This window comes from Kryptolebias marmoratus, linkage group LG8 (assembly GCF_001649575.2).
Source record: "Kryptolebias marmoratus isolate JLee-2015 linkage group LG8, ASM164957v2, whole genome shotgun sequence".
In the NCBI taxonomy this organism is placed as follows: Eukaryota; Metazoa; Chordata; class Actinopteri; order Cyprinodontiformes; family Rivulidae; genus Kryptolebias; species Kryptolebias marmoratus.
This window is the reverse complement of record NC_051437.1, coordinates 26,174,663-26,188,577: the sequence shown is the minus strand read 5'-3', so window position 1 is coordinate 26,188,577 and position 13,915 is coordinate 26,174,663. Positions and strand designations below refer to the sequence as shown.

The 13,915-nt window shown below is 38.9% G+C and overlaps 1 protein-coding gene across 2 annotated transcripts; it reads right to left on the bottom strand.

Annotated features, from left to right (window-relative positions):
• Positions 1 to 150: 150 nt before the first annotated feature.
• On the bottom strand, positions 151 to 13,218 carry si:ch211-236h17.3 (carbohydrate sulfotransferase 11). Of its 2 annotated transcripts, none has more exons than XM_025004849.2 (4): positions 12,712 to 13,218; positions 3,711 to 3,787; positions 2,866 to 3,027; positions 151 to 2,443 (listed from the first exon to the last, which is right to left on the bottom strand). In XM_025004849.2, exons 1-4 carry the CDS (start codon positions 12,806 to 12,808, stop codon positions 1,760 to 1,762), a joined length of 1,020 nt encoding a protein of 339 aa, XP_024860617.1. In that variant the 5' UTR covers positions 12,809 to 13,218; the 3' UTR covers positions 151 to 1,759. The 2 variants fall into 2 exon arrangements, with proteins under 2 accessions (XP_024860617.1, XP_017266685.1); XM_017411196.3 differs by having other exon boundaries at positions 2,866 to 3,030; positions 12,712 to 13,213.
• Positions 13,219 to 13,915: the final 697 nt, after the last annotated feature.

Sequence of the window (13,915 nt, the reverse complement as noted above, 5' to 3'; positions counted from 1 at the left end):
AGGCGGGACGATATATTGACAGAAATACAACTTAAACATTTTAAAGCCGAACAAGAAATGAGTTTCCTTCCTTGTTGTGCTGCCTTTTAGCACCATGAGGCTAACCTAGACAGAATAAATGAAACATTAACGGTTTTTTTGTGACTACAGCTACGTTTTGTCCATGGCTGGATGGGTGGGGAGGGTGAGGTACTGCTAGATGTCACAACAGCCCACAAATTAGACCTTTAAGTGTATAATTTTATGTTTATGTGCATAATTACCTTTAGGTTAATTAAAGTAAACCCCTGTTCTTTTTTTTTAGGTGCATACATCAATTTTAATACTTAAACTAAAAGCTCACTTAGGGCCCACTTCCTTTTTGAGTTTTGCAGTGCAACAGAGAAAAATGCAGAAATTTAAGCTGAGTTAGCAGAAATAGCATCTTTTTGCTGCACATTCTTTTTCCTTGTCAGAGCCCAGCAACTAAATTATCAACAATAAAACTCAACCACAGATAGGTTGAATGTTTCATTTAAGTTACAGCAGTAGCCAGTACAGTAATTACTTTACTCTTAAAAGCTTTGAGCTTTTTTCACTCATGCAGTGAAACCCCAAGACCTGAAAAATCCACAGATGTGTCAAATCTGTGGATTTTTCCTTTAGACAGAAGATAGTAAAGCCCATTAATAAGCCTTTTCCTATAATAAGCTCCAATTTTTCCTCCATAAATTCCAACACATTTGCTGAACAAGGCCCTGCAGTGCAGATGACTGGAGGTGGATTAACTCTTCGTGTGCCAGCATTCACAGCAACAAGGGCGGCTCTGAATCGGGTGGTGCTGGGCTGGACCCAGCTATGACCACAGCTATGTGGTTGTTTGTTCAGCCCTCATGCCCGGGGCTAAATACAGACGGTGATAGATGAAGGATGGCTGCAAGCGCTCACTCAAATGAAGAAGACATTGTGAGTTAAAGACTTCCAGATACAGTTTGATAGCAATCAGGATGAGTCCTGGGTATCGTTTCAAACAGAGGAAGCAGATAAGTTCAACGTTGATGATTTGGCATCAGTTTAGGTGGAAAAAGTCAAGACAGCAAGTAACTTTCCACAAAATTTAATATGCATCCTAAAACGGGAACAACCTTCTGTCCTTTCATATAAATTATTTTCACTTATTTACAAGCTACCAACCTCACTTTGTGTAACAATAAATACTTTGTGCTGACAGACATAAATAAAGGCTCTGAAACAATCTCTGCGTTCAGTAACACAGTCAGCACAGTCGCCCGCAAGAGAAGAACCTGCTCCTCTGAAGACCGACTTTCATTCATGGCTCATTAATTCTTAAGAACAAGAAATACAATAAGAGGCACTTTTCACCAGCTTTTTCAGTTGTTCACAAAGAACTAAGACAGCACAATTTGCTCAGTTGTACAAAAGCATTATCTCAGGCAAAAATGAAAACAAACTGAAAGAATGTGTTTATGAAACGTTGGTTCCTCTGCATTTGCAGACACTTGGATTTGAAACAATAGAAAACAGACCCGTGCGACTGATGTTTGACGGAGAAAATCACATGCTTGGTCCTTTTTATTCCCCAGGCAGATTGTTTTCTTTTTATTTTCATCACTGAAACCAGAAAACTAAAGCCTCTCTCCACAACTGCCTGTTTTCTTTGGAACTGTAAAAATTTTTAAATGAAAAAAAAAAAAAAAAGTGCAAAATTATGATTGCTCAAAAGTCTGAAAGAAAGGCTTGGTCCTCTTGTCTCATGTGGTCACCGAGTCCTGAGATACTCTGGTGTGGAGTAGTTGAAGAGCATGAAGTCCATGCGATACAAGTTAAAGAGTTTCTTCTGATAAAAAGGACTAATGTGCTTGAAGAAGTGTGCTGCCATGTTGCCATCGGTCCTGGTGCTTTTGCTAGTTGTTGGAAATTGAACTGTTCCTTCCACACCAGTCAATCTGAGGACAGCCTGAGCATCTGGTTCGAGGGTTTCGTACTTCCCCACCACATCGTAGTGGATCAGACAGGGGTGGCACAGGGAGTGCACCCGCTCCCAGTGCTCATTGAAAGGTTCTTCCCGTTGTGTCCGAGGATCTACCAGATACTGAACAAACTCACGGAAAGTGACGTCGTTTCCTTTCTCCAGGGCTTCAGGCTCAGGGTCCGTCCGGTACCGGTGGATGATCTTCGTCCCGTAGCGTTTATGGAAGGCCGTGTTGTAGCTACGTGTGAACTTATTCCGGTAGGCCGACACCAGGCGTTCAAAGGGCTCCCGCACAAAGATGAACTTCAGGTAGCTGCGAAGGCGCTGGTTGATCTCCGTAACTGAGAACTCGGAGAGCGTGCGGAGGTTACCTGCAACGTGAGCCTCGTTCGCCGGGATAGCAAGCGGGTCGGTGTAGCGGCCGTCACTGGTCAGGACCATGAGCACCCGCTTCCAATTGGTGCAGGCTACCTGGAAGATACAAAATAAAGACAAATATGAAACATAAACAATCCCAAATGTCCTGACAGGGGTCACTGCTGCTTTGATACTGGAAAAACAAAATAATTAACATTCTCATTACTTGGTTCTTCATAGATTCTTTCGATGATTTGTTTATTTGTGAATCAGCATCTGAGTAGTTATATACTCTGAAAGCATACCTACATATTGATGTATTCAACAATATGTTCACCACAAATGTGAGTATGGATTTAGATGAGTTATGGCTGAGAAGATTACAAAACCACAGATGGCATTACATGAACTGTTGCTTTTACAGCATCAGTATGTGTCTGTCTTTTAACTCATGCAGCGTCTTCAGCATTCAAACCCCTACCTGAAACTTCTAATCTATAATTTCAGCTCCACTGATTCCCGTCATGTTCACCAACCTTCGGTACGTAGCAGTAAATAAGGCTGTGTTTATCATCTACAATGAGGTGTTTCAGATCCTCTGGTGAGAGCACCCGGCGCTTCCTGGTGTGGCTCAGACACGCCTCCTCCAGCAGCTCCCTGCGGCCTTGGAGGGACTTCTGAGCTGCCGACAACTGAACCTGCTTTTGATAAAGACGATGCAAGATGAATGAAAAAGGAACCGAGCGGAACACACATAATCTCCTTCTAAACAGAAAGTTTTTAAACTGCTTGGCAGGAAATCTAATGGAACATTGCTATGATCCTTTAAGGATTAAACTTGTCAAAATGATTGAAGCAGTGTTTATTTGTTGTTCAATTTCATATTTAATCATAGAAAAAATGTTTCTGTGACTGCATGAGATTATCCTTAGTTATTTGTACAAATTAAACACACTTATGACTTGAAGAAAACCAAGGGACATATATTATTATTTCTATACACAAAGAAACATGTGCACAATTTAAGATTTAAAACCTGTTTATGTGAGGTTCCCTTCCATAGGAAACTTCACAAACACTAAACTGATTTCTACTCAACTTCAGCCAGAAATTGTTGTAAACAAAATTTAAAGATTTAACTTAGAATGAAGTTAAAATCATACTAAACGCTTAGTAAAAGAGTTTGATTTGTCTTGTGTTTATTTAAGACATCTTTTGTGTCACGTTGCTTAAGTAGAATTTTAAAATGTGTTTAAAAGAACGTGAGGTGCACACATTCACGTTCATTTTACTTAATAATTATCCCAGTCTGAGTGGTTATTAGCAGTTTCTACTTATTATTTGTGTTTTTGTGCGGTGCAGGGTGTGTTTTTGTTGTCACCTGGTCTCCTTTGTAGAGGCTCTGCAGTGGACTTCTCCTGCTTTTCGCTGGTCTGCCGTCAGTCTTTACAGCTGGTTCTATAGATAGATGGAAAAAAAATGAATAAAAGTCAACAAAGAAAAAAATCAACAAAACAAAACATGTCAATGTAATACTTCTGTGTTTGTGTTCATTTTATACAATAGGTTTAAATGTCCTGGCAACACAGCGACGGAATCTGCAAGTTAGCTGCACAACAACTGAATACTGTATGTAACACTGGCTTAGTTTCTACATAATTAAACTTCAATTGAATTTGTGTTATCATGTGAGTTTGTGTTCTAATTAATTTACCAACATTTCATGTGATTTATGGGATGCGTTTGAGGCCAGAGTAAAGCTACACAGATTGTGTGTTTTGTGTGTACAAGCAGGCTTTGACAGCCTCCCCACTGAGCTCAGACTAAGTCACTAATGAGAAAAAATAAAAACTGTATCATGCTTTTACAGAGGGTTAAATTGCATTGTAAAGATGTCCAAACAGTGTTGTGCCAGATCATTCCGAGCTCAGATTAATGAAGGGAAACACCCCTCTCCTCCCACCTACAGATTCCATAGAAACAGTTTCTTTAACACTTGCATTAGTTGCATTCATCTTTTCATCATTCTTTGGTTTCCCAAACCATTTTTTTGTGATGTGGCTTCACCTTCAGAAAAGCTGTTGTCCTTCTGCAACAAATTAACTAGTCAGGATAATGCAAAACAAAAAAAAAACAAGGGGACACCTACTTCCAAATTACCAACATTACACAAGCAAGTAATGAATTAACAGAAGCTAATTAGCTGTGCTGCATGTCTCTCCACCCTTTCCATCATTTATAAATACTTATGCATTTTCCTTCCCTCACATCATTTCTGCTGCTTCCTTATGGCTGTTTATATTAAGCTGTGCACCTAATGACACTGAGTAGGAGAAGAGATTTGTTTTACAGATGTGGCCAAACAATGAAGAAAGCTGGAATGAGTCAATGGTAAAAAGAGGTGCGGAGAGGTTTATTGCAAAGTAACACGAAGCACTTAAAAAGAGACTTGCTAAATGATGTAAAACCCCATAATATCATTCATAAAGAATCCCAGCAATAAAAAGCAAGCTGAAGTGTTGTTGTGTTGCGTAAACAGAACCCAGTCGGAGCTCAGTGTCCCCTCTGGGTTTACTGCGATCTAATGAAATCTGCTTCACTGCTCTGAAATGGCATCCACATTTAATAAATTTCTGTCAACTTGGAACTCTAGCCTTATGAAAAACACAGCACTACAGCTAATACTTTGAGATTAAGCTACGCTGTAAATCATAATCACATTGAGGAAGCAGAATTCACAAAAAGCAGAACAAATATCGTAGTAGTGACTCAGCAAATGATGTGAGATTGATACTAAGTTTGCGGTGATACAGCCTCTCCATCTGCCTCTTCCTTGCATGAGCTTAAAATCCTCAAATTCTTCTTGAGGAATTCCCATCACGTTATTTGGATACACTAATAAACAACCATGAAAGTCTTGGTAACATATTTTTAAAGCCCTAGTGTATAAACAAAACACGCATATTGGGTCAAAAGTATTTTTTAAGTGTTTTTCACAAACAGCTGTCTGATACCCAAGAGGTTTGAAACATGCAGGCCACACAGCAGACAGATTCAAGTTACAACACATTGAATCAGGCATCAGAGTTCTCATCTTTACCAAACCCTCCGACAGCAAACATACTACCCTTCCTCCAGAAGCAGGAACATGGCTCAAGAAACACCTGCTTATAATAAGAGTTTACTCAGAGCTACTGCATGACAAAACACTTTACATCCCATGCTGTGATCATAAAGACCTGAAAGGCAAAGATGTCAACTAAAATAACTCAGAGTGCTGCAGTTCTGAGCCCTAAAACATCAGAGAAGCCCACCTCCAGCCACATCACACCACCCTGTCTACAGTCAGGTTTGAGGTAGGAAACGTGACTCAAATGACAAATCAAACAACTAAAAAGCAAAAATAAACATATCATTGTTCTATTATATAACATTTACAAGTACGGTAAGTCCATGTTTCCATTGCTAAAGTGATCATGTCACCATATTGCTTTAGGCACCAACATGGCTGTAGTCATGTTTGGGGATGACTGTCATCATCTAAACACAATATTTAAAAGTGTCTACAGTGATATGAATAAGAAAGCCTGGTGAAGGCTTGCTTCCCTTTCTGGGCAACTTGTAAACTCTAACAAATGATTAAATTTGTTATGTAATTACAAATAAATCAGTAATAATCCTATAATAAGTCCAATAATCCAGTTAAAATGCTTTGCATTTACACTCACAAAATGCAACATTCTAGAAATTCACTTTTATGAGTGGTGCAAATTTTTGTTTACTTTCTAAAAACTTTATCTCAGAAATGTTTCGGAATTATCTTTGACCATGTGTCAGTAGGTGTAGGATCTCATGTGATCAGTGTTTTCTGTGTTAATGGAAAAATACACGCAGACGGTAACAAAACCTGCCACGCATTGCTAAAACAACATCACAAGTGCTGATAACTAAGACCTTTTCAGCACCAAGTGCTCCATTTCATACACCAGAAAACCACCACTTCCTCTCTGACTGAGGAAGTGACAAAACACTGACAGTTGAAGCCTAGTACTGTGGAAGAGGAGTCTTATTACAAATACACCTACAGGCCAGTTTTAATCCTGGTTGTCTGCTTTAACAACCTGTCCAGAATCTTAAATCAAGTTGATGTTTTCATCAGAAATAAACAAGGTTCCATTAAGCCCTACACTAAACCAGATAAGTATACACAAATCACACTTGATTAATCAGCTCAGAGAAGGAAAATAACCAAGTTTAGAAAGTAAATACTTTCAAACTTTGAGGGCCAATGCAGCCTGTAACTCCTTTGTAAATCCCATCTAGGGGCAAAAAACTAATCTCTATTCTCCCCTGATTCAATAAACTTCCTCTTTTTTGAGGTCCCTCTTCCTCTCTCTGACAAAAAAGTACAGAGCACAATTACATACCATCAGTAAAGTAAATATCCTGTACACTAAGCACAAGCTTAATTTAACTTAATTACCCTTGAATAGGACAGCTTTTACGAGAGCCACGTAATGGAAGTCTCCATGAGCTAAGGCCTTTCACAGCCTGATTCAAAATGAAACAGTGATGGAAAGAGAAAACAGGACAAGTTGAGGCAGTTTGGTACAGTTGTGACAACAGAAAACAGAGAAACCAAGTTATCGAGTGTTCTGTTTTTTGGTTTTTTATCCTTTTGTTTTCTGAGAAGGGCTCATTGTTAAGGTGTCACACCATTTACATGTTGAAAGCAGATGTTTTCCTCACACTTTTAATTGCACAAACCCAACGCGTGTCAAACATGTACCACATTTGTGGGACCGATTCCATTAGCAAGTCATATCATCAACCAGTTCATTTTTCACTTGAAAGAGCAACACATCTAAAACAGCCCCTCCAATTTCCCTGCTCATTAAAAGACTTCAATGTGATGGATTACGAGTTCACTTAGATGAGACATGCGGGAAGATGGGCTCCCAGCAATTTGTGAGGCCCTAACCAGTAAGTGTTATTATATACAACTGTATAAATACACCATAAATGAGAAACATTTAGGCTGCAAAAAGCTGTGAATTGTTTCCTTCTGTGCAGAGAGGTTCAAACTAATAAAAGTTTCCTTAGAAGCGGGTGGGATTTTCACAGAAAACCAGTTATCGTTTATTCAGAAAAGATTAAACAAAAGCAAAATGACAGAAAGCTAAATGGTTTAATAAACAGGTTGTGTTTCTAAAACTAACAGACTTTATTAACAGAGTGAGACAGTCAGCAGGTGTAGCATGTGGTGTTTAGGAGGTTCTTATGGCATTATAACATTTCTGAATTTCACAACATGCTATCTGATATCTGTTTCAGGGAGGTAGCAGTGCAGATCCAAGCATTTAGAGAATTAAAACATATGTGCATCTAACTCGGTGTTTGATTGGGCACTTATTGAATCTGTTTGGAGATAAATATGTTAATTTAACAACTTGTTCCAACAGATGTTTTGGTGACAGAGATAATGTGAAGTGTTCACTGGTTGTGTGTGAGCATTATGTTTCAAAGCAGGGAATCCTATTTTGAGAGTTTGAGTTTAGAGCCTAAATATCTGGCAAAATAACCCTAAAAGCAAATGTCATCAATTTGCGGCATTTTACGTTTCGATAAGCTCCGATTCGATTTGTGAATATTACAAAAGTTTTGAAGTAAGACTAGAGACTCAAAAAGTGAAGCTGAAGAACTTCTGTTTGGTTACGTTGCCAGTTTGCTAAATTTGTTTTTGTACCTAAAACCTGTGAAGGAGAGGGGAGCGTTTTCCTTCCGTATGTGAAGTCATGTAAATGAAGTGCTAAAGCTGGCACTGTTGAACGCAGCATCAACAGAGCTCTGAGCAGAGAAAAGGTGCAGAAACTGGGATTTCACCAAGAGCAAACCTCACACACACTGACTTCTTGGCCATGGCCTTTCAACAAATGTATACACATTAGACAAAATAATACAACTCTTACTCATCACACAAGTTTTCTGTTTCAAGCTGAAATGTTGCTGATTCAGATGGAATACACTTATCTTTTAAATGTTTATCTGTTCACCGTTTACAAATTCCCACACTACGCACATTTACTGCACACCGAGCTGAGACGCTCTACGTAGTAGCATCCTCGTGCATGAACAGGATGCCATGCTGCACCAGTGTGAAGCCAATGTAACCACATAAAAAAGCAAGTCTGTGTCAAAAAAGAAACTAGAAGATCAGCTCTATTTTTGTCTAATTCACGAGTTCAGGAGTTTGTTTAAAATGTTTTGCTTTTGTTCTTTTCCTGAAAAAGAGAATGTTTTGGAAGAAATCAAATTATAACAAAGTGGTGAGACTACTTTTTAAATAAATCCCAAAGCATACCGGTCAGTCATTGATGAGATTAGTTTATCAATGACAAATAAAACAAAATACACCTTCTGGTTCAGTTGATTTAAAATAATTTCCTCATGTTTCCAGGCCCAACTTTGAAAATGAAAGCAGAAAGTATTGGCTACATCTTTCCCAACAGCTGTGATCATTTGATTGTGGATTTTTAACTTTAAATAGAAGAGATCTTGGGAAAATCATAAAGTGTGAATTTTTCAAAACCCACTGGAACAAAATTAAATAAATGGCATGTGTGCTTACAAATGACTCGATGGGCATATTGTCTCAAATCTTCAATTAAACACAGATGCTCTCATTGCAGCTTCACGATGCAAACTGAGACACGGGAGGGCAGCACAAAGATTTCTCATCATCACAATATCAGTGAGCACAATATCCATGTGGCAAAGAACGTAGCCCATTTTAATACCATCCATTCATGTTACAAGTTATTCTTCTACTGCAGCCGGAAGACAGTGATATAAGATGATGTAAAATGTCCACATCAGATCAGTAAGAAATACCTTAATGTCAAATGAGCTTAAAATGTAACAAACAACAAAACTGCACAATAAAAAACAGCTAAATATTTACACATGCCAGGGGAGACATTAACAAATACTAACAGTTGTGGTCACTTAAATAAATATGTTTTCCTTTTGCAGCTATAACATAACATCCCAAATATGACAAATATCACACAAATAAAAACAGACGCTACAATCGAGACATAAAACAGCTTCAGTTTGTCCAGTTACCATCCTTCCTTCCTGGAATTACAAGTGTATGTTGTAACACTTGTAACAGACTCTTATAAGTCTGGTGCTGTCACAAGCTCTTATCTTCTCATGTCCACTACATATCATTAAACAGCAGCTGGTTAGCAACAACCAGTCCTGGCCTTCTTGTTTAATATGAACCCAACACCAAAGGCTTCTGTGTCTATAAGTAACAACAATTTAAATGCAACTAAAAATGGCGCTAAGAGTGAAAAAAGTTACTGAATTTCCATTTCAGTTCAAAAAGCAAAACAAAACCTGTATGTTGCACAGGGTGAAGTAGCTAAACTCAAACTTTGACTCCTAAATAAACTAGCTGTTCATAGAGCAATATATATGGCATAAATTAGGCAGTGAGTTCCTCATCACATGCTGCGCTGCAGCAGGATATCAAACAATGGAAGCACAACAATAATAAGCACTGTGCTTCCTGTATGTAGTATCTAACAAAGTTCTCTAATTTGGCTGATATCGTTATGTGCATCTGTGTGTGTTTTGTGCGTTTGTATTAGGCTTAAGTGTGATTTTTGGCACACGGTTGTTTGGAATTATTCACTGTTTAGTAGAAAGAATCTCTTACAAACCACGATGCTTCAAAATAAGGTCTATATGTTGAATTTTTGTGTTAAACTTTAACTGCAACTCCTGAGGTTTCATTATAAAGCCTGTTCTGGAAGCCATTACTTGCATCTGCACCAACATAGAGTCAGTGGTTTTAATCTACTGAGGAGGCAGAGCTCAACAGAGACTTCTGTAAAATCAAGAGAACGATTCAGAGACTAAAAGCACGAACAAAACCAGGCACAAAGAACACAAGAATAATGTGGAAGTCATGCAGAGGCAAAAAATTGCATTAATTGATCCCCCTGCAGCACGGTGATGTAACACCAACCACAGGACTTTCACACTTTTTTCCAAATCTCCTTCAGCAATTAGGCAACATTACTGGAAACGATTTCTCATCTGTTACAGATAAATGTGGGTCGTTCGCAGAACTGAGTCTCCGTTACTGTGTTTGGTTTTAAAAGTTTTACAGAGTTTTAGGGAATTGTGACTATGCAGCATATGACTATACTGACTAATGCTTGTTTCCATCTATTATCAATCACCAAAGCCATGAAATGATTATTGGTTTGTTAAATTAGTCAGGCATTGCTAAAGCATTACAGATGAGTGGCGGCTGGGCCAAAAAGACAAAATAATAATAATATTAATAATAATAATAAAAACCTGTTTAATGGTTTATTTAATAGGGTAAAAAAAGTAAATATTGCAGCTTCAAAATGTCTCCACACCATTTTTATCATATGGGATGAAGCAGCAGTTTCCTGTGCAGCTAAAATTAAAAGTCCAGGATCTAAAGTCACAGCAAGAGCAACAAATGTCATAGAATCTTCTTCATCAGTTTATGTATTTATCTATTTATTACTAATCTTCATTTTTATTTATCCACCTGCTTACTTATTTAGTGAATTGAAACACTTCAGTTTTTCAAAAACAAATGTCAGAAGATAGAGCCTCTGAGACTCAGGACTGAGTAAATCATAGTTTTACAGATTTTTAATGTAATAAACTGACTAGCCACTATTTAACCAATGACTAAAGTGGTGCCTTAGGAAACACTAACGGGACATTAACAACTTCAAAATAAATTTGCAGTAAGAAAAAAGTTAGTTAAAACTAAAAGAATTGATTTTTTTTCTGTTTTTTTTTGTTTTGATTTGTTTGTTTTGCTGCTATTGCAAAACTGAAACAAATTTCTGATTCAGAGAAACTCATCCTCCATTTTTAGACAACACAACGTTTGTGAATGTTCATCGTGACGATCAGACGCTGGTGTCCGGTTTGAAAGTCACACTCTAAGTTAGGTAGCTCCAAATAAATGAGAAGTCGTTCCTAAATTCTATTCCTCACAACATCTCCCGTCAGACTAAACACAAAATAAATCACAGTGTGATATATACAACAGATTATGTTAAATAGATGCCTTCGTCAAACTTTTATCACCTACAATCAAGTTAAAAGACAAAAAGGGGAAATTAAAGATGCAACAGGCCAGGATAAGACAGAACTGAGGAAGACTTTGTTGTTGGTTTTAAACCTGATATAAGTACATAAACAGTAATAAGCACTAATTACAAAGAACCTGTGCTTTGTTGACATCCTGTGAATTAGTCCTGTCTAATGTGGCTCCAACCAGCTTCACATGTGGCTTTCGTTGCAGCTGGTGGAGCCCTGAAGCTGACAGGCCTGAACAGGTCAGGCAGCGAGCGGGCGGGCGGGCGGAGGTCAACCAGAGTGTGGAAGTGTGCTGCATGTAGGGTCAGCAACATGTGGTCGGCCTGTCAGTCTGACAGCTATAAAAAAAAAAAATGTTTATTGCTTTTCCATGATGATGTGCGTCAGAGCCATAATTCAGGTGTGCAGCATGGTTTTATTTAAAATGAGAACCATGTTTTTTTTTGTTTTCCATATCATATGAACTGATTTCAGTTCTTTCCTCTGACACTGACAACATTTTGTCATTGTTTTTTTAAGGTCAGATGCTCTTCGGCTCCCTTTACCTAAGCAAAAAAAAGGATGACCCCCCACAATCATGTAGCCACCCTCTTTTCTCAGTCTGCTCCCCCTAAAACCCTGCATGGCCCAACGGGGTCGGTCTCTCGTTCACTGAGCCAAATGGGCTCAGCCCAGGACTGACAGAAAGAGGTAAGAAGAGGAGAGGGGACACAGCAAAGGAATGCAGGGGGTCTCAGAGTGGAGGGGGGGGGGCTTTAAAAACATTCCAGGCTTCACACAGTGGCCCTATTCATGCACCGTTTCATTCACATTTCATCAAACCATCTGCTGTACAGAAGCACAATTCTACACCTCCACACATACAGGTGCTTCAGTGTTGCTGTTTGAGTCAATATGGATGTTTACAAACCAAACAAGTCAAAACAAACTAATGTAAAGTCTTAATAGTTCACCAACATACTGTACTATGTCATTCTATAAAATGCATTATTTAACGTTTAAATTACAGTTATTAAGGCCCATGAGTGAAGGGTGTTATTTACGGACATGATAAAGCCAAAGAAAAAAAAAGAAGAGAAAAACAGCGCTACGGACGTTTATACTTTCTTTTTTGTGAATTCGCTTTATCTAAAACAGTGACTGATTTTCAAAACATTACACAGCAAAGGTCAGTGAGATTCATTTGTCGAAGAGGACAGATTTGAGCGGTGTCTTGCCTGGTTTGGTGATGCTCTGGAAGTAGAGAACCAGGACGAAGAGCGAGCAGAGGCACGTCGCCAGGAACAGACGTCCTCCTCGGGGCATCCCCATCATGAAGTCCCGCTCCGCTACCGGAGCCCCCGACCCCTCGTCGATGCCTCGCCACGGTTCATACGACACCACGAATGAGATACTTATACATTCATTTTTTTCGGGAAAAAAACACAAACTGACGAAACAACCAGGAGTGGCGACGGTCGGCCTGCTAAACCACAATCAGATATTCGCGAGCGGAACTTAACTCCAGAACCGCGAACTATCTCGGTCAGCGTTTTTTTTTTTCAACGGTACTGATTCTGTAATAGTAAAGGACCTTTAAACGAAGAGTAAAATAACACGAGTTCGGTTCTAGAGGCGTCAAAGCCAACAAAAAAGCGAGGAATCATCGATCCGACTCGGTCTTTGCTCCCCCTTGTCCCCCCTCACCTACAGTATGGTGTCTGAAGTTTGTCGAAGAAGAAACACAAACTTCTCCTCCGCCAAACATGACGTCACACTCAACCCCCTCTCACGCGCCCTTACTCTCTCTGGGAAATGATGCGTTTTCGAAACTGCTGACACATCGAAACTGCACTAAAACGTTCAATTTCCACTACGTACATGTCAATTTTTAATTGTTCTAAATTGAAAAAGACATGTTAGTTTTCAAACAAAAACACAGGTAACGCTTCCAAAAAGTAGAAAAGTTCAAGTGCGGTCATCGTTTTGCCGTGTTACCCTTGTACTGTACGAGGAGCACTTGAAGGCAACTTAGACCAGTGGTTTCCAATGACGGTGTCTGGAAACACCAAGTTTGGGTGTTTGGATGTTTTCCAGATATAAAATTACATTTGAAGATGATTGATTATGGCACAATGATGTTACAACGAATATAAACAGTGTCAGGATGCAGGGTGAAGGAGGCGAACCCAGAGTGCAGACTCATTTTAAAGAAAACTAATTTATTAAATAAAAACAAACAAAAACAAAAAAGCTGACGTGGCAGCAAAAACTGGAACTAAGTACAAAACAGGTAAATAGGTGAAGCATGTGCGATTAAACAGAGACAAAGGACAACAAGCATGAACCAAAAGCAATGAACCAGTGGAGAGTGGAGGAGAAGACCGACCTTATAAAACACAGAGGATAATTGGTAAGTGGGCACAGGTGCGTGAAACTCAT